Raw genomic sequence first — 20,406 nt, forward strand, 5'->3', positions numbered from 1 at the left:
TCTGCCCAGAGTGAGAGAGGAAGGGAGAGTCCTGGGCTGAATTAAACCGGGTGGGGTGGGGGGTGCAGTGTAGAGGAGGAGGAAGCTGGGAGAGCGCTGTGCCCTGGCTAACGTTCCTGGTACCTGCTGTGCCTGGGGGGGCAGGCGCCCCAGGGACTGGGAAACCTGCCGCTCACTCCCAGATGGGGCGCCAGCCCTCTGCTGGATCTTAGATTCCTATAAGTCTGGCTGGTCCCCATTTGCTGAGTGATTGAACCCTCCAGACGGCCTGTTGTGTGAGGAAGCCCACTCCCAGGCCCAGAGCCCAGCCCTGAGCAAGGCGGTCCATGTCTGCCTTCAGGGAGCCAGAGTGCCACGCGATGCTTCTCCGTGTGGCGCCAGTTCCAGGTCCCTCCTAGAGGTGGCTTCCTCGGGTGATGCTGATGCTGGCGCCCAGGCAGTGAGTCCCAGGTGACTTGGGCTGCATGGGGCAGGCTTTCGGGAGTGGGGCCCTGAGCCCAGAGAAGGATGTGAGCGTTGCTCAGGGGAGGGACGTGGAGACCAGGCTGCAGAGCCATCGCGAGCAGAGGATTCTGGTGCAGCCCATACATGGTGGACGTGTATTCATGGTCTGTCCCCCTTGAGACCCCAGGCAGGTGCTTGTCCGCTGTGCTCTCCGGCTGATGTTCCTGTACCTGCTGTGCACTCAGTATGAGGCTTGGCACCCATGGCACTCGTCATCCTCTGGTGACCGCACCAGGGCTGCCCTCGTCAGACGGGGCCCGGGCGCCTGGTCTCCAGCCCGATTCTGAAGAGAACTTGATGAGCAAGCAGGGCTGAGGAGGAGGCTGCTGGTCTGGCCGGGGAGGCAGTGGGGAGAGGACGGCAGTGCTTGGAGTGGAGCCCAGGGAGGTGGGGGAGCAGGATTCGGCCTGTGTGCAGGTGGGTGCCTGGGCTGTGCTGTGGCTGTGTTCTCCGTGGCTCAGCACAGTCCCTGGACGGCCTGCTGTTGCTCGTGTGCGTGCGAACCCTTCCTGACACTGTTGGCCAGTTTGTTCAGCGAAGGGACTAAAGAGTCCAGGGCCCATGGGAGCCCCTCAGCTAGTGATGTGCATGAGACGGCAGCGTGTCTCCTCTCTGTCCCACAGCTGGACTAGATGCCAGATGTTTGCTCTCAAGTGTGGGGCCTCCTGTGGCGCCTTAGCTCACTCACTAACTAGTTGTGACGATCTAATGAGCCTGTGGTGTGCCGAGGGCTGGTTTGGGGAGACTTTACGCCTGTCCACTCGTCAGTGTCCGGGAAGCCCTCCCACTGGCGCTTCCCCCTGAGGTGGCAAGGTCATAGGTGTTTGCGGGCTGCAGAGTTGCCCAGGGCAGGGCTGCATCCGGGATGTTGCGGCTCTCTCTCCCCTGGGCCCCACCTGAAGGGGACCAAAGCTCTCACGGAACCGCTGTCCAGTTAGTGAGGTGCTGAAGGGTGTCCTGGGAACACAGCGCCCGCTCACCTGCTGGGAGGGCTCCCCAGACCCCTCCAGGCTGAGGAGTTAGGCCTCCAGTCTTAGCATCAAGGCCTCCATTTTTCCTGCGAATGTGGGAATTCAGTGCTCCTGCGGGAGGGGCATGTGGGGGTTGGTGCTTGGAATGTGGTGGCTGACTCCTGGCAGGGAGGGAGGATCTGCTCCTCTATCACTGATCCCAGGCAGATGCTCCGAGGCCTGGCAGCCCATTCTGTCTGTAGTACCACTCCTTCCCACACCCGCCCTGCGTGTCTCACATAAGGCTTACTCACTGCAGCTGAGTCGTGGGGTTGGGCTGTGCTGTGATGAGTGAGGCTGCTGACTGCCTGAGGCGCAGTGGGGCTTCGAGGGAGTGGGGTTGACAGACCCCCATGGGGGCCACCACGCATGCCTGGCACGCACCAGGCTGCCCAGCTGTGCGCCTTCATTCTGTTAGTAACGCAGGGCCATGTAGGAGAGAGGCAGGTGTCACTGGTATACTCACCGTGTGCCCTGGAGGAACTTCCGGTCCCCAGTGTTGAGGAAGTTAGTGACTGAGGCTCGTGTGTCATTTAGGTCCCCTACAAGGAAAGAAAGTTGGGCATAAAGCGAGGCTGCGATGGTGCCTGGGGTTTGCCACCTGTGTCCCTGGGCTTCCTATTGCCTATTGGACTGTGGTGATCCCGGAATCCGGTGAGGGGCACACACCCAGCATGGGCCTCGTGGAGGCAGCAGGCGCTGGTCAGCAAGTGGCTGGGGATCGTTGACCTACACCACACCCCTCCTCCCAGGCGGCCTTGGCCAACTGCAGGAGGCCTGTGCCAGGCTGCACAGCTCTGGACCCGTGGTGACCGGGGCTCCCGCCACCCGTTCTGTCCGCAGATGTGTCGGGGAAGCTGCGGATCTGGGACACCACGCAGAAGGAGCACCTCCTCAAGTACGAGTACCAGCCTTTCGCTGGGAAGATCAAGGACATTGCTTGGACGGAAGACAGTAAGAGGATCGCCGTGGTCGGGGAAGGAAGGGAGAAGTGAGTCTGGCTTTGGCCCTCCCCTCCATGTCCCCTGATCTTCTTTCCGGGTGTCCCTGTGGGAGGGTGCGGTGACTTCAGTGTGCCAGCTGGGACGAGTGTGTGTCCAGTCCCCCTAGGTGCCAGCTCTGAGCCTCCTCACAGAGGTGTGAGCCGCACAGGCCATGGCTCCTTCAGGGCGGGCTTCAGTGACAGGTAACAGTGCGTGAGCTCCTCGGGGTTTGTCTCCGGGCCCAGGCACCTCCTGTCTGCCTGTCTCTGGAGTCCTAGAACTCCTGCCGCCATCATGCCCACCTTCCAGCACAGGAAGCGGCAAAGGGAGGCAGTGAAAGAGATGCAGCTCTTAGAGCAGGATTGGGTCCCTCCCAGCAGCTGCCAGGGAGGCTGACATTTCCCAGCTGGGCACATCACCCAGGTCCCCTCACTAAGGAAGACGGGGTGCGTGGACACTGAGTAGGTGGCCCTCAGTGGCTGCTGCACTCCCAGGTCTAGTGACCAGAGAGGAACCCTGGTTTTCTTATTCCAGGTGCAGTCAGGGTTTCCTCTGGGGTGCCATGGCTGCCCTCCAGGACTTGAACTTGGCAGGCATATGCCTGTCTCCCTTATTGGGAGCCTCTGTAATGTGTATTGTGGTAGGTATTAGTTCTTCCATAGAGTTTCAGGTCATTCTTTTTTTTTTTTTTTTAATGTTTTTATTGATTTGAGTGAGGAAGGCAGGGAGGGGGGGGAGAGGTAGAAATATCAATGAGAGAGAATCATGATCAGCTGCTCCTGCACGCCCGTATGCAACTCGGGCATGTGCCCTGACCAGGAATTGAACCGGCAACCTTGTAGTGCGTGGGTCGATGCTCGAGCACTGAGCCACACCAGCTGGACTTTCAAATCATTCTTGCTGGTCTTAACAAATTCTTTTTCATTGGATTGCAAATAGTAACCAAAACAATACGTTTTCACAGAATGCCAGCCGAAAGCAAGGCATCGTGTCCCCTCGGAGGGGATGGCCGGTGTATTTCGTGGTCCTGCCCAGTAAGGAAACTAACCATAAACCGGTCCCCTGGCGGAGGCTTTCTCAGGGAGGCTTGCTGGCCCTGGGCCGCACAAACACGGACCTCCGGCCTCTTCTGCAGACACGTGGTCTCCATGCTTTCGACAAATACTGTGCGGAGCCCAAATCGCAGTGTCGTCAGTGTGTGATTTGGATGGGAGTGTGAAGTATGGTCATGAGCCGGGGCTGAAGTGGACACTCAGCTGCCTGTGTCCCATCCAGCTTCGCAGGGTTGATTATTTTTCCTGTGGCTCCTCTCGTTGGATAAAGGTTTGGAGCCGTCTTCCTGTGGGACAGTGGCTCTTCTGTGGGCGAGATCACGGGACACAACAAAGTCATCAACAGCGTGGACATCAAGCAGACCAGGCCATACCGGCTGGTGACGGGCAGTGACGATAACTGTGCCGCCTTCTTTGAGGGGCCACCATTCAAATTCAAGTTTACCATTGGCGTAAGTGGACTTCTCTCTGGAGGGTGGCTTTGGGTGAACTTCGTGGTTTGTATTTGAAGCCAGTGGAGCCTAAACCTGTTAGATGCTGATGGCAGAGGTGACGGCGCACACCATCGGTGTGTAGACAGAAAGCAGGGTTTGTGAGGGGACGCCACACGGTCCCCAGTCCTAATCCTGCACTAGGACGGCGTGGATGTTCTAGTTCCAGCAGGAGGGGCCCTGCATAGGGCTGGGCTTCGTCCTGGGGTGCAGTGTGCATTCTGGGTGGGAGCCCCGAGCACCTACGAGCCATGTGACTAGACCAGCATCCTGGCCTGCAGCTGTGTTAGCAAGGGAGCCCAGGGCTGGCGGGCGTCACCCTGCTCTCTGGTTGTGCCATCTTGAGACCGGCTGAGCCACCAGGGTGACAGGAGGTGGGACTCCAAAGACATTCAGATTTGTCTCCAGCGCCTTCCCGGAAAGGTGAGGGGCAGGGACACACCTGTAAGTGGCACATGAGAGGAATTAGATGCTGTAAATGCCCTGGTGAAATGCCCCAGGATGTGGGGTCTCAGCCCCAGCTTTCCACGTGCTCCTGGCTGGCACAAAGGCTTGACCTTGGCTGACAGCAGGTGGCTGGCTGGACAGCGAGTGGCCTAAGGAAGGTTAGAACAAGCCTTTGTCCCTTTGGTGCCAGGAGAGGGAGGTGGAGGGCCGTCTTCTTTGTTCTCGGCACAGCTGAGGCAGGTGAAGGGCGCGGGGCTGCCTCTCCAGGTGCCCTACAGGGGAGACTGGCAGAGTGGGAAGCCAGGTGTGGGAGGGGCAGCAGCTAAAGGAGGGCCAGGCGGCATTCCCAGGTCAGGGAGGAGGTGATGGTCGGCACATGTGTCTGAGCCTGTTTCTCTCCTGGCACTTGGGACCAGAGCACAAGGCAGGTGGGACCAGGGAGGGCTCCCAGCGGGGACACCTGAGCTGTGGCTAATCGGCCTGTGCACACGGAATCAGGCTGTGGAGCCCGGGTCTGTCCTGTCAATGACATGGACTTGGGTGCCTGACTTAATCATCACCTAATTGCTTCACGCCTCCATTTTCTCAGTGGTGAGAGGGAGGAAATGGGGGTGGGGAGGCAATGACAGGAGGATTTTGGGAGTTTCGGTAAGGGCTGCGGTGACTAAAGGTCAGCAGGAGGGGACCAGCCTTCCAGGACCTTCCACATCGAGCCTCGGAGGCTGAGCCCACAGCTTGTGCTGTGACCCCACCGGGCTGATGCCCAGTCCAGTAGGTGGCGGCCAGGTTGGGCGGCCGTGAGATGCTCAAGTTTGGAACCCGCCCCAGCTGCTGCCCAGACCGTTCCTTCTTTGTCCCGGCCCCTCCCGCAGGAAGGGCTATTTTTAGCCCCCCTCGTTGGTTAAAGGACTGTTGGGGCTCCCTCCCTCTTTAGGTTAATGGGCTATTTCAGGAGCAGACAGCAGTCTCCTGCTCTCTGGACACTTGGCTCCAATTGCAGGAAAGGCTGAGAGGAGTGTTTAAAGCCACCCACACCCGGGACTTGGAGTGGGAGTGGCATTTGTCTGTGGGGCCCCTCCTGGGAGCCTGCATGGTTCCCGGGCCTACAGGGCCACATCAGCACCTGCCGTGGGCCGCGTCCCACAGCGTCGGGGGCAGCTGAGTGCTGTGACTGAGGAGACAGGGACCGGTGCTGGGGGGCGGCCTTTCAGAGGAGAGGCGGTGGACGTGTGGAGTCAGGAGGGGGGGCAAGGGCCTTTCAGGAGGGCGTCCTGACTTCAGTGAGCCAGGTTGTATGGGGGGCGCTTTGTTCTCTCGGAACCAGTGAAACTGCAGTTGATGACAACCCATCGGTGGCTCAGTGCCTCGTCTACAGCCTGCTCTACCCCGAGGCCCCGAGGCCTGCCCGCTGTGGCGAGCTCCCAGTTCTTAGGGCGGGAGCCCTGCCCCCTCGTCCCCATCTGCCAAGCCTCTTAGTCGGTCACAAGACCCCGAGCCCCTGACCCAGCCCCCTCCCTTGTCCACTCTGTGGAGAAAACCTGGAGCAGCAGGGACGAGAGAACTGGCCGTCCGGCCAGATGTCCCGGGTTTGAGCTGTGGTTTTGTTTTCAGAGCTTTCCTTTCACCTCGGGGCTGCCCTGAGGACTGGGAGGAAGGAGGAGACAATGGCTCAGACCCTCCAGCCCCTGGCTTTGCGCATCGCTGGCCCTGCGGGCGGACCCTGTTGTGTGGCTGGCTGGCTTCCTTCCATCCTGGAGTAGACAGCAGAGTAGTTGCAGGTGGCCTGAGTAGTTAAGGATCTGACCTCAGGTGGCTCCCCGCCAGGGGCCCCTGCCTGCCAGCCTCCTGCTCGAGGCCCAGAGCTGGCTCAGCCAAGAGCTCTGGATGGGAAACTGGAGACCTGCTCCCCACAGCCTGGCCTCTCGGGTCTGGTGTCTCCTGTAACAGGTGCCTGGAGGCCCCGAGGCCCCTTGCAGTGAGTGTAGGATGGTGGACGTGTGGCAGTGGAGGCAGGGCAGTCGAGGCCTGAGAGCCTGGGTTGGAACTTGAACTCCATTTCACTTTGGTTCAGTGGGTGGGTGCCCCTGCCGGGCACCCCTGCCCTCCAGCTCCGTGTGCCTAGGACTGAAGGAAACAGCACACACCCTTAGAGCAGGGGTCGGCGGACACAGGAGCCAGAAGCACAAACCCCACAGCTGAGCGGGGCCTGGGCCAGGCCTGGGGCCTCGGACAGGAGGCCTCGCCGTCACGGCAGGCATGGCTTGGGCTTGGGCTTGCGCCAGGAAAGAGGGGAGAGGGTGGTTCTGCCCCCCAGATGAGGGAACACGGCGTAGCAGACGGAGCCTTGGCTGGGGGTGCCCAGGAGCCTTCCAGGCCCAGAGCTGGGCCTGGGCCGAGGCAGGAGCTGAGCCAGCCCTCACTGCGTCAGGAGCTCCGAGGTCTTCCTGTGGCTGTGGGCTCCATGAGCAGCAGTAGCTGTGAGGCAGGCGTGTGCTGCCTAGAGAGATTTCCTGGACCTCCTGCCCGCGGGTGGATAACGTCCCCTTCCCACAGGACCACAGCCGCTTCGTCAACTGCGTGCGCTTCTCTCCCGACGGGAACAGATTTGCTACGGCCAGCGCTGACGGCCAGGTGAGGGCCGGGCCGGGCCGGGGTGGGGGCCCTGGAGGGGGGCTCCTCTGATCGTCCTCAGTGACTGTTCAGACAGACTCACTAAAGCCGGTCTCAGCGTGGGAACGTAGGAATCTCCCCCTTTCCCACCTGGAACGGGCTGTCACCGAAGCACGGGAGACGCGGCTCTGTCTCCTCATAAATGGAGCAGAACCTTCGAGTAATTCTCTGAGTCTCAGTCGGGAGCTGGCAGAACAGTGATCAGGAAGGGCACTCGGCACGCACGCTGCTGAGATGCACACGGTAACCCGCACCCTCCCTCTGTTGGAAGATACACATCTACGACGGGAAGACAGGAGAGAACGTGTGCGCCCTGGGCGGGAGCAAGGCTCACGACGGAGGCATTTATGCGGTGAGTATGGGCTTGTGTTTCGTGGCTTTGTCTGTGGTCGTGGTCGCCGGTTTGCATTCACCGAACAGATTTGCAGTTAGAAGCTTCAGAGTCGGGTGATGGCACAGAGCTTCGGGGTCACGTTCAGCGGGCGACATGGCCTGGACACTTGCCCCGTCCCTGCCCCGCATGCCCCCCACTCTGGTTTTGCTTCTTCCTGCTCGGAAGTGGGGGCTGTGGCCGGGCTGCTTTCTGAGGCCACTTCCCACTGAAATTCTGACACGTGGCACACCGTTTTGTTTGAGTAGATTAGTTGGAGTCCTGATAGCACTCATTTGCTTTCTGCGTCCGGAGACAAAACCTCGAAAATTTGGGATGTCAATGTGAACTCGGTCGTCACCACGTTCACCATGGGCTCCAACGTTCTGGACCAGCAGCTGGGCTGCTTGTGGCAGAAGGACCACCTGCTCAGCATCTCCCTGTCTGGGTACATCAATTACCTGGACAAAAACAATCCCAGCAAACCCCTGCGGGTCATCAAGGTGAGGCTGCGCTGGATCCGCCTGCCTGTGTAAGGCAGAAAGGGAGAGGCTGGGGGTGCCGAATGGGAGGCGGGCCCGGGGCTCTGGTAAAGTGGCAGGATGCTGGTTGTTTGGGGGGAATGTGTGTTTAGCAAGTGGGAGGCCAGGGGCCCTCAGCCCTCCTCTTGTCTCCTCCTCCTGTCCTGAGGGGTTCACCCTCCTTCAGTTAGGGGCTCACGGGCTGTGACCCCCAGAGCCCCGAGACAGGGTAAGTGGAGCACCCTCCTAGACCCTCAAGGAGGCCCAGGTGGCCTGAGGTGGGCCTGGACTTCGTGCGGGATTCGAACATGGGATTGCATATGGGGAGCCCCACCGGCATGAGGGACTGGAGTCCTGTGAGGAGGTGAACGCAGGAGGGATGGAGCCTGAGGTGTGGAGGCCTTAAGTGCCTGGCCAGGGGCCAGGGCAGCAGGGAGCGAGCGTAGGGGCGGGAGGACCCCACCTGGCTCTGGTCCCTGATCCCCAAGGCCTGCCCTCTGCCTCCTCCCGCTGTCAGCCCCAGTGATTTTTTCATCTCAGGAGACTTACAGCCCGACCAGAAGCTCCTCGGGCTGACCTGGTGCCGCCCACTGCAGACCCCCTCTGCCCGGGCACTCGGGGTCGGGCGGAGTCGGCAGGGAGCAGTTGGAAGTCGCAGAGGCCAGCTGGCGTGTCCTCAGCTCCCCCCCTGCCTCCTCCACAGGGTCACAGCAAATCAATCCAGTGCCTGACGGTGCATAAAAACGGCGGCAAGTCCTACATCTACTCCGGGAGCCACGACGGACACATCAATATCCTTTGACTCAGAGCTGGCTCGGGGGCTGCTGGCGGGTGAGGTGGAGCTTCCTGCTCTGATGGTGCCAGAGGCAAGGCCAGCCAGCTGTCAGCAGCCACTCGAGCACCATGGCCGTGACCTGGCGGGTCACCTCTCACTCTGTAGCCTTGAGTGGTGCTCCCCGTCCGTGACTAGTCCTGGCCCGTTCCTCTCCCAGCAATCCACTCGTTGAGTCTCAGGTTCAAAAGGACTTGTAACCTCTTAGTAGAGCTCTGTAGCTTAGAAATGGGAAAACCAGTTTCGACTGCCGAAGTGCCTCACCCAAGGCCAACAGCCCCTGTGGGCAGCGGGGCTGGAACCAACCCGAGCCTCCCTCCTCCGGTCAGCAGTTGCGGTGATCCCTAGACACAGGTGTGACAGCCCTTTCCTCACCTCCCCACCCCACCCACCCCGTGCTTGTGGCCTGGGGCTGGTAATCCCCCTCCCAGGACCGTCTTGAACATTGGAGCAGGGGTCTGCAGGGTGACCCACAGGTGCCCATACCCAGGCCTGGCTCCCAGTTGGGGGCATCATTGAGCTGCCCTCGTGTAGACAGTTTCCCAGTCTCTGTGCTGCATCTGGAAGGGGCTCACTGGGCCTCCCCGTTTCTCACGCCTCCACAGCCTCTTGTCTGCAGACCTTTGTCATTTCCGTGAGACCCATGCAGTCTCTCTGCAGTCCCAAGAGGGGGAAGCAGATAAGTTGCCCTCAGCCCATTACATGTAAGGAGATGCAGGGAAAAGGGGTATATGTCCAGGGGGGGAGAGAAGGTGCTAGAACCTGCCTCTCCTAGTGGGTATGCAGGTCTGTGCAGCCACTGCCTTCAGTTCGCCTGGGTTCTGCCCTCCCGCCACCCACTCATCCCCACCCCATGTCAGTGTACACACATTACCCTCCATACTTATGTTTCCTGCCGGGTCCAGGGCTGGGGTCCCCATCACAAGAGTCAGCGCGAGCGCACACCAGCTTCCCAGAGGGAACTGTAGCTTCACTGGAAATGAGAGGCTCACTCACTGATGTACAGGGAGAATCTCGTAATTTAAAACCCACCTCACACCCAAGCACCTGGTGCTCACAGGGCACAACATGCCTCCCTGCGATGGGTCGGCCCAGACTTTACCTGGGGCACCTTGGTGTCCATCTGCTGAGCAGCGGGGCACGGCCAGCCTCCTGCTGGTGGACATGGGCTCCACAGCAGGTTCCAGAAGGAGCAGAGCACAGCGCTGGCTGTTATACAGCAATGGCCTCTGTAGTTGGGTTGTGATCTGTCTATGCTGATAACTGCTCACTCAGCGCCGTTCTGTGACCTGCTCAGCTGGCCTGTGCACCACTGTCCAGGTGGCGTAGTGGGCTCGGAACCGGCCCAGTGGGTTATGAATGGCCGTCGGGTCGGCAGTCTTGCTGGTTTACCTGGACGGCTCTGAGATTCAGGCGTGGATGTGCACGGGGAGCTCGCCTCAGGCCAGTGCATACTGTCCTGTCCCTCACATGCTGCCTGGGACAGGCTTTGGCTGTGGGCACCCCCAGTCCCCCATTCTGCAGGTCCAACTTTTCCTTAACCGCCCCCCACATTACTGGGACTCCGAGACCGGGGAGAACGACTCCTTCACTGGGAAGGGCCACACGAACCAGGTGTCCAGGATGACCGTGGACGAGTCCGGGCAGCTGGTGAGCTGCAGCATGGACGACACGGTGCGGTACACCAACCTCACACTGCGGGACTACAGGTGAGCTGCCCGGGGCTCCAGGATGCGCCTCCGCCCCGAGAAGGCGCTGTGCCTGCCCAGTCGCCACTCTCACAGCATTTCCTCCCTCTTCGCTTCTTGTCCTGGGCACTCATTCTGTTGCTGGGCTCTTGGCCAGGAGCTGGGTTAGAGTCCAGGTGCATGCAGACCGTGACCAGGTGTAGCCTGGGAGGCCAGCGGCCAGGTCTCACCGCTCCCCCTCCTCAGCTCTGTTCCTCATCAGTAAGGTGAGGTGACTGGTACCAGTGAGGCCTTGAGGGTGCCTGGCATATGGCAGGTGCCCCACGGACAGACAGGCCCTGGGAGATGTGAGTGAAAAGCAGGGTCGCATTCTGTTTGCCCTGGTACATTGATTGGCAGTCCATGGAGCCAGGTGAGGAGGTGTCCTGTCCCTGCTTGCAGGCAGGCTCCTCCAGCACCCACACCCCAGACCTCACTCTGCAGTTAGTTGTGTAGACGCCACCATCCTCCCAGAGGTGGCAGGCTCCTGGAGGTCAGTTGTCTTGGTGACCCTCACACTGGGCACGGCACCCATCGTAGCGGACATGCGTGCTCCTGCACTCGCTTGCCCAGGATGAGTGCAGAAACCACCCCAGAACCGGGCCTCCAGGCTCCAGTCCTCTTCCTGCTGCCCAGTGACCCCAGCATTGCCTTCCCCTCGGGGCCGCACTGCCCCTGAGCCTCAGTGGGTGAGAGAACCCTCGGCGGGCCGAGCCACAGCCTGGCCTCCCTCTCACAGGCCTGTTCCCTGAGCCTTTGGGACCCCACGCTGGCCCAGTTACATGGAATTTTCCTCAGTTTATTATTTTCAAGGAAGTTTTTGTGTGTGCAAATTTTTCTAGAATGTGTTTTCATAGTATCAGCTGAAAGTAAGAACACAATTTTTACCCATTAAAAACAATGGGCTATACAGGGTGTCCTAAAGCAATGTATACACCCTGGAGCAGCTGACAGCTCAATTTTGAAAATGAAATGTATTTTAGTAATCACAGCCTTCATAATTACTCAGAGCGTGTGTGTGCATTTTACAGTGAGTTGTTGAGTAGACTGGCCATGGCCTGGGATGAGGGGGCAGAGCTCAGCACTGTCTGCACCCAGGAAACAGGGTCTCTGGATGGGGAGACAGAGCAGTGACAGGGTGCGGTGGGGTAGCGGGTACTTAACCACTTTAAATAGCAGCAGAAATTACTCCCCTTGTTCCTCTCATCATCCTTCCCCAGGCCCCACCCCCGCCCCCTGTGATTTCCAGCTTTCTCCCAGACTCTGAGTCATTCCCCCCATGCTTGGCCACCCCCCTTCCCTCCCCCCCCCCCCAGTGGGTTACAGCAGCATGTCCTCCAGAGCTGCTGTGGGTTCGCAGTCAGTGTGTGTACACCTACCCGAGCCCCCAGACATGGCAGTAATGCGCTCCTTCTCTCCGACAGCGGACAGGGGGTGGTGAAACTGGACGTTCAACCCAAGTGCGTGGCTGTCGGCCCTGGAGGATACACGGTGGTTGTGTGCATCGGGCAGGTATGGCCCCGCCGTGTTGGCTGGCAGGGCAGGCAGCTGGGCAGCGTCCCGTCTCTGAATCCTATCCCGTCCTGTCCATGGACAGTGGCTCGAACAGACCTTTTTATTGAGCTCTTGGCCCTTGTTGGCCTTCAGCATGTTCACTCAGCAGTCCTGTCCGTTACGTGTGGGGTCGTCCCCTTCTTCCAGATGAGCAAACGGGGGCACAGAGCGGGCAGGTGGCTGCCCAAAGTGTGCACCTGGCAAAGGGCAGGGCTGGGGTTTGAGCTCAGGTAGCTGATCAGATCCCGCACTTGAGCGTCAGGCCCTGTGTGTGATTGCTGTGAGGCCTCCGAGAGGCAGAGCAGGCTGTGTCTTCACTCGTGTTCGTGATGCCAGCCCTCCAGTGGCGGCGCTGTGTGGCCTCGGGCATTTCCCTCCCCCGCCGACAGCTCCCGGGAGGGTTATGAGGAAGTACTGTCTGGCCCCTGCACCTTTGTAAGCCTCTCGAGGAGGAGGCTAAAGCCGGGGTGATCTGGTGACTTCCCAAGGCCACCTGATGGCAGGGGCACCAAGCCAGGGAGGGCTTTGCGGCTCTAGCTCCCAGCCTGGTCCTCATTCATTCTGGTTGAGGTCCCTACATACTTTCTCTCTCGGAATTTCTGGAATGAAACGCCCTTGCCTGAGACCCAGGCCTGACCCACTTCGTACAGCTATGGCAGACACCAGCTCCCAGCAGACCTGGGCATCCCGGCATGGGGGTCAGGAAGGCAGGTGTGACTGTGCCCTTGCTGACAGGAGTGGTGAACCCTGCTAAAGAAGCGGCCATTCAGCATCCACGGCCCCTCCCTGTTCTGTGAGCTTAATTGCTTCGGGGAGAATGGATTCTGTGTCCTAGATAACACGACTTCCTGCCAGGCAATTACTGCACCGGCCAGGTGGTCAGTGGGGGACAGGAGTAATGCCTTGGAGCGCCTGAGCCGCGTGGGGGAGGGACCGGAAGGCGAGGGTCTTGGATGAGCGGGCGGATGCTTCCCCGATGAGAGGGCGCTTTCCAGGCCTGTGTCTGAACACCTGGCCTTTGCAGGAGGGAGTGGGCTGTGGGCCGTGGCAGGTGCTCGCTGTGCACGGGAGATGATCCCGCCGCCTCCCAGCGACTCGGGCCTGCAGCTCTCAGCCAGGTGCGGGGCTCGCTCCATGGGCACAGCTGCTGGTTGGCTGCTTTGTTAGGCGCTCACCTGTGCTCTGGACTCTGTCTTCACGGTTCTTACCCCCAAGGGCAGCGATTCTCAACCTTTGGGTCGCGACCCCTTTGGCGGTCGAACGACCCTTTCACAGGGATCGCCTAAGACCATCCTGCATATCAGATATTTACATGACGATTCATCACAGTAGCAACATTACAGTTATGAAGTAGCCATGAAAATAATTTTATGGTTGGGTCACCACATGAGGAACTGTATTCAAAGGGCCAGAAGGTTGAGAACCACTGCCCTAGGCGGCTGAAACTCGGGCTTCAGGAGCTGCCCCGCAGGCAGTGGTGGCCAAGCCGGGATCGAGCCCCAATATGTTTGTTCCCAGGGCCCTGCCATAGGGCCCAGACACCCACGCACTCAGCCCCCTCCGCCCCCCACTCCCCCCAGGACTCTGTCCCCATCAGAGGAGGAGGAGCGAGGCTGGGGTGGCGTGCCGGAGAGGTGCACAGGGAGCTCCAGGCCGCCTCCTGGGAGCTGTCTGTCCCATGCTCCCCTCCTGGGGCTGCCCTACGGGAGGGCAGAGCCCGCCTACTGGCGTCAGCCTGGTGCCCCGTTTCCTCTGTAAGATGGGGGGCCAGCACTGTCACTCCAGGCCGTGGAGACGCACTGTGATGGCATTGGATGCTTCACAGTCAGCAGGTCAGACCCACGAAGGGTGTTTCCTGGGACCTGAGAGACCAGAACTTAGACTGCTCGGGAGTCCTGTGCGTTCCCAGGGCTCTGTCGCAGCCCGGGCCTCCCAAGTGCCTCTCCCTCTATCAGGGGAAGCGGCTCGGCCTCGCGCGGGGGGGCTGATTGAGTAACTGGGGCGCTAACTAACATGCACACGTCGTCAGCTTCCCGGGCAGTAGGTGCTGTGGTGGGGTGATGGCGTGGCCTCACGGCCGGTGTTCGCTGCAGTCCTGTGACGCGGACCTGTCGCCGTCCCATTGACTGGCGAGGGAGGAAGCATAATCAGGGTCGCAGGCCTGAGGCTGGCCCGCACGGCCCGCCCCCAGCCAGGTCAGAAAGGGAGCCCCGACCCGAGCGGAGCCGCATGCCAGGCTCCGCGCTCTGACCGCTGCCTGTGCTTCCAGATCGTCCTGCTGAAGGACCAGAAGAAGTGCTTCAGCATCGACAGCCCCGGCTACGAGCCCGAGGTGGTGGCGGTGCACCCCAGCGGGGACATGGTGGCTGTCGGCGCCACGGTAAGGCCCTCTGCCCTGGGTGCCTGGGCTGTGAGTGTGGGACTGTCTTAGGCAAAAGAGGAGGGAGTGGAACTGGGCCCCTGGGAACCAGCAAGGGACACCTCCATGATGACCCTCAGTCCCCAAGGGCTTCCCTGGTCTTGTCTTGGTTCTGTGCACACAGCACAGGGCACCAAGGAAGGGACGTTTAAGACCTACCCAGGGGACCTTGAACCGCCTCTGGGACACGGGCAGCCTCAGGCGGTTGCAGGGACACCACCTACTAGTACCCCGGTTACCACCCTTCTAGCTCCGTCCCATGTGCTCACCCTCGCCAGTTCATTACGGTGAGTGTTACACTTCTCAGTGCCAGGCCCCAGGGACATAAAATTGAGGGCTCCCTGCCCTGAAGGGGAGGCACCGGAGGTGTATCCACCCTGGTCAGGCCCCCTGAGTGCAGGCAGGACCACCCACAGATGCCCAGGCCCCTCCTGGAGGCTCTGGCTGTTGGGAGCTGGACAGAGGTTGGCCATGGGCACCCCTGACCCAAGGACCCCTGGGGCTTAGAGGCAGCCAGTGGGCTGAGTGGCAGGCACAAGCCCTTTGAAAGAGCTGGGCAGGGGGAGGTTTCGCCAGGGAGCAGGCGTTGGAAGGAGCTGCCGAGTGTGAAGTGTTCTCAGAGCCTGGCCTGGGAGCCCTCATTGGAACTTTCCAGAGTGTTTGTAAAATAGACTCCTGAGCACCCAGACACAGAATCAGAATTGGGGTGCCTAGGGCCCCTCCATGGAGCACCTCCCGAGTCACTGTCCCATCCCTGACCCCTGCAGGACGGGAACGTCCGCCTGTACTCCATCCTGGGCTCCTCGCTGAAGGACGAGGGCAAGCTCCTGGAGGCCAAGGGCCCCGTGACTGACCTGGCCTACTCCCACGACGGCGCCTTCCTCGCCGTGTGCGACGCCAGCAAGGTGGTCACGGTCTTCAGCGTTGCCGATGGTTACGCGGTGAGTGGCAGTCTGTCCTGTGTCCCCGTGCTGGGCGGTGCGGGTGGCGGGTGGGGGCCATGGCCTTTCCCTCCTGTCACCAACCAGATAGGTGCACGGGAGCAGGCGACTTTGCTGTTAGAGCGTGACTGACGGGGACAGACCCTGCAGGGAGCTGTGGTCTGGGCGAGACAGACAGTTCCTAGGGAGCTGGGCGGCGGCTGCTGTGAGGGCGCAGAGGGTTTCGCCGGGCCTAGCTAAGTGCCCTCCTAGCCTCTGAGGCCTGTTCTCTCTGTCAGTGGGCCTGGGCTCGGTTTTTCTCTCGGCTCGTCACTGTCTGGGTCCAGGAAAGACAAGCGCTGGTTGTCCCAGCACTGCATGCGCTTGGGGGACCCCGGGAGGTGGGCGGGGAGGAGGACCCAGTCGCCAGGGCACACGGAGCAGCCGAGGGCGCTTTGCACGGGGGAGTGAGAGTTCCTGTTTCACAGCATAGCTGCCCTGGGCGGTGCCCGTCCTGCTCCACAAAGGGGACTGTGCTTCAGAGAGACCTGGTCCCCAGCGGGGTGAGAGGCAGGTGGGCAGGACAGGACGGTGGCAGGTCTCCAGTCCCTGGCCCTCCCCACTGCCAGCAACCCCCACCCCCAACACTGACAGCCCTGAAAGCTACAGCAGAGTTAAAAGAATTACCAGGTAGACTCCCCCATTAACATTTTATCCCGCTATAAAATGTACGCATAACAAGAGACAGATGTGAACAAGAGTACATGTTTGCTGGCATTCACCTGTCAAGATAAACACCACCCTGCCCCACCCCAGGAGGTGCCCTTCTGCCTGGTGCCACGAGATCACGTGTTCAGTGGTCTCGTTTGCCTGTTAGGAGCCTTAAGACATCTGAGCAATTCACAGGAGAGGATCCACAGAGGCCGGCATAGGCCAACGAGAGAGACCATCTCAGGCCATTTGTGGGGGTTGGCAAGAGGAGATACTGTTAGCCGCCCCTTAGTGAGAGGGCTTTGGGCTGAGGCACGCTCTGGAAGTAGCGGCATGCAAAGCCTCCTGCTCTGCCCAGGCCAGCCCCGGCCCCAGCCCCAGCCCCGGCGGAGGAGGGGAGAGGAGGAGCCCCATGCCTTCCATCTCCGCAGTGCCCTGGTCAGGCCCTTCCGTCTGCCCTCGCTGCGCTGAGGGCTCTGACGGTGGCCGGCGCTGTCTGCTGGGCTGCATCTTCAAGTAGCAGGGGCTTCATGGGGTTCTTACAAGGAGGCCAAGAGGGGGGAGGCGTCGCCTGGCGCTCATGGTCACTGGGAGGGTTGGTGAGGATCCGTCCCTGACCTGAACCCTGATCTCTGCTGCCTCTTTTTACCCTGCAACTAGGAGAACAATGTGTTTTACGGACACCATGCAAAGATCGTCTGCCTGGCCTGGTCACCAGACAACGAGCACTTTGCCTCCGGGGGCATGGACATGATGGTATACGTCTGGACCCTGAGTGACCCCGAGACCAGAGTCAAGATCCAAGGTGACTCTCACACCCATCGGCTCCCAGGCAGCTGGCCCCAGGGCTCCAGTGTCCCCTCTGTCCTTCCGGGGAGGCCACCCCATGAAGGCGTGTCTCCTTCCTCCCCATCAAGCCAGGCTCTGCGGGCCCAAGCTGGGCACTCAGGGACCGACAGCAGGCGTGGTAGCAAGTGGTCTCCATACACAGGCCACGTGCCGAGTCGGGCCTCTGACAGCTCTGAGTCCATCCGGCTGCCGTATCAGTCCACGCGGGCGTACACGTAACAGAAACTAGTCGCTCACAGCTCTGGAGGGGAAGCCCGAGGTCGGGGTGCCCGCGTGGTCGGTGGGGCCTCGTCCAGGTCGGGACTTCTCACTGTGCCCCGCAGCAGCAGGGTCTGGGACATCTCGTAAGAGCACTGCTCCCGTCCGTGGCCTGAACTCATACCGTCACCTTGAGCCAGATTAGCTTTTCAGCTTAGAAACTTTGGGGACAACATTCAGGCCTTCGCCTCCTGCCGCCCCCCCCACTCCCCCCCCCCCCCCTTCGGCAGCCTCAGGAGAGCCGTCCTGTGGGCCGCGATGGGCTTGAAACTTTCCAGCAGCCACGTTTAAAAAAGAACAGGAAGTTATTTTTAATTAATTTTATTTACTCCGACACGTCATTTCCACATGAGGCAGCAGCCCACGTCACAGGCACTGTCGTCCCTCGTGGCTCACGCCCCGGGTGGGGTCGTCCTGCGTAGGGCAATGTCCCGAGGGTCAGTGCCAGCGGAGGGGACGCCCGCTTCTCCTCCATCCCAGCCCCGGGTCCTTCTGCAACGAGGGGAAGGGGATTCCTTAACAGCGATGGGTCCGGCCCCACAGGCTGCTCCGTCAGCCCCGTCCGAGGTGAGGTGCGCAGAGAGGCCGAGCAGCTGGCTCTCCCTAACGTGTGTTTCCCCTCAGACGCACACCGGCTCCACCACGTCAGCAGCCTGGCCTGGCTGGACGAGCACACGCTGGTCACCACCTCCCACGATGCCTCTATCAAAGAGTGGACAATCAGCTACTGAGGACCGCCTCCGCACGGCCCAATCAGGGACTGGAGTTCCAGTGCAGCAGAACACAGCCTTCCTCTAACTCTGTACCGCCCCGGCCCGCCCCGGGCAGGGCCCATCCCAGTGACCCTCGTCTCTGCAGGGTGTTCGTACCTATACACGTCCTTCTGAAAGCTTTAGACAGTGACAGTTTGCACATGAGAAATAAAGTGAGCACTTAAACAGTGTGTGGAGCGTAACTCAACCCACCCCGGCGCAGCCCGGGGCACATTCCAGAGGCAGCGCCTCCAAAGCACACAGCCCGCTCCCGGGGCTGCCGCGTGTTGGGGAGGTGAGTCCCAGCCCCCTGCCGCGGGCTGCACCGGGAGGGGCACCTGCGCTCAGCGAGGCCGAGTGCTGTGGTCCGGGTGTCACGGGTCACTCCCTGCGTGAGCCACGCTGTGCGTCGCCCCCAGAAGGCCTCGAAGCAGACGGGCCCGCGGGACCGCGTAGCCACTCTCGGTTTTTGTGCTTGATTTTAAGAATGAACCATGATGGTTTTTTGTTTTTCTTTTTTCTTTTTTTTTCTTCAGTTTTTTTTAATGTGTCTTAACTGTTGCCTGTCTTGTTTACTAGCTTTTGGGTTGAGGGCGATGTCTCCAGGAGCCCTTGTTAGTACTGAGGTGTCCTGGCCCCCAGGCCACTGTCACCCTTCCATGTTTTCCTTTCTCTCCCCCCCGCCCCCAAAGCAAAGGTTAATTTAAAGGTAAAGATGAGTCGCTGTAAGCTGTCATCGTCGCACCTTTTCTTTTTCAGTGCAGAAATTAAAGTGACATCAGCACGGTGACTTGGAGTTTTCTTGCGTGTGTCGGAATCACTGGTAATGCTGCTGAGAGCAATCCCTCCCCCGCACTTGTGAAAACACTGAGCGCTTTACGCGATTAGGGCGAGAGATGATTAAATATCTTTTCTCTTCACTGTGGATCGCTGACTCTGTGTGGCGGGCCCCTGGGGCTGGGGCACACCGTCAGGGGAGGCGGCTCAGGCTCAGGCGCTGGGACTGTTAGGAGCGCCTTCCGATGGGCGAGAGGCCCCGGGGAAGGGGCTGACACTGGGTCCTGTTCTGTCCGACCACCACGTCACTGTGACCTGGGCCACCTCACCTCCCTGGTCTCAGCCTCAGTGTCCTGTGTGAGCTGGAAGCACTGGACCTGTCCCACCCGTGCACTGAGCGGTGTGAGCCTGTCCTAAGCTGACAGGCAGAAAGGGGTGGGGCGCTCCTGGGGCATTGGCAGAGTATCACGGTGCATCAGTTTCCACATCTGTAAAGTGGGGTGAAGGTGGCACATCTCAGGGCTACGTAGGGACTGCGTGAGATGCCCAGGAATCCCACCATGAATGCAGGAAGTGTGAGACGGTCTCATCATTGGTGTAAAAGGCAATTAGCAAACGATACACACGTTAATTACACCAGAAGTAGGACAGGTATTAGCCAGCTCATGGGACTATACAACAAATAGTGCCCGTGTCCAGGGGTGAGCAGGATAGGCCTGCTGGAGCAGGTGGTCCCTCAGGTCGGGGCGATGCTCAGAAAGCCAAACAGGACTCGGGACTTGACCGTCCTGGGAAGCAGCCAGGCAGGGTTTAATGCCATCCCGTGTTCCTGCGTGGGCCCCTTCCCCCGCTCTGTGGAGATGGACAGCTATAACCTTGCATTCTTGATGTATATTGAGCCCTAGATGTCAAGGAGCCTGGTTTTCTGGTCGACCCCTCTGGTGGACTTCCCTGCTAGGAATGGTTTGCACTGCGTGGCGGCTGTCCGCACCTTGCAGGAGGCTGTGCAGTGTCCCTGTCCTCTCACACTTAGGTGCCAATAGTGTGACAGCCAAAAACATCTTCAGATATTGCCAGGGCAGGCAAGAGGGCCCTTTTTGTCTGGAAGAGCTGGGCAGGGGTGGGGGTAGGAGTGGAGGGTGCAGCAGGTAGAAGAACTGTGATCCTAACAGCTTGGTTCTCTTCAAAAGTCCCTACATGAGCTACGCGCCTTCCTCACTCTCTATTCCAAGTCCACTCCAGTCACTTAGTCACTCATGTTCATGACCTACTCACTGATTCTCTGTTACAAACCGGACACCACAGTCAGCTCTGGGGTCACACTCAGCTGCAAGATGAGGCGTTCATGGTGAGCTAAAGGTTTTAAACACGTGATTCTGTTAGGGCCCAGGAAGCTGTGGGAGGAACCTGAACCATGCACAGGAGACCAGCCTGGGGTGGGTCGGGGCAGGGATGACAGCCCACCTATCAGGATTCAAGGTGTAGTGCCGCCTCCACTGCCTCTCCCGCCTGCCTCCACGTGAGGGCCTCCCGTCCCTGGAGGCCTGCCTGCTCTTTGG

At 60.2% G+C, this 20,406-nt stretch overlaps 1 protein-coding gene across 1 annotated transcript in view; it reads left to right on the forward strand.

The window, feature by feature from the left end:
- WDR1 (WD repeat domain 1) overlaps positions 1-18,990 on the forward strand; it is a 30,719-nt gene extending 11,729 nt beyond the window's left edge. The window contains exons 4-15 of the mRNA XM_059675756.1: positions 2,358-2,505; positions 3,821-4,001; positions 7,041-7,118; positions 7,429-7,509; positions 7,797-8,030; positions 8,752-8,844; positions 10,438-10,589; positions 12,032-12,119; positions 14,431-14,541; positions 15,348-15,521; positions 16,872-17,016; positions 17,943-18,990. Of these exons, the coding sequence (XP_059531739.1) occupies positions 2,358-2,505; positions 3,821-4,001; positions 7,041-7,118; positions 7,429-7,509; positions 7,797-8,030; positions 8,752-8,844; positions 10,438-10,589; positions 12,032-12,119; positions 14,431-14,541; positions 15,348-15,521; positions 16,872-17,016; positions 17,943-18,049 (1,592 nt within the window). The 3' untranslated portion in view covers positions 18,050-18,990. The remainder of the gene's footprint in view (positions 1-2,357; positions 2,506-3,820; positions 4,002-7,040; positions 7,119-7,428; positions 7,510-7,796; positions 8,031-8,751; positions 8,845-10,437; positions 10,590-12,031; positions 12,120-14,430; positions 14,542-15,347; positions 15,522-16,871; positions 17,017-17,942) is intronic.
- The last annotated feature ends 1,416 nt before the right edge of the window (positions 18,991-20,406 follow it).

The sequence above is a fragment of the Myotis daubentonii genome, chromosome 1, assembly GCF_963259705.1.
Source record: "Myotis daubentonii chromosome 1, mMyoDau2.1, whole genome shotgun sequence".
Lineage (NCBI taxonomy): Eukaryota > Metazoa > Chordata > Mammalia > Chiroptera > Vespertilionidae > Myotis > Myotis daubentonii.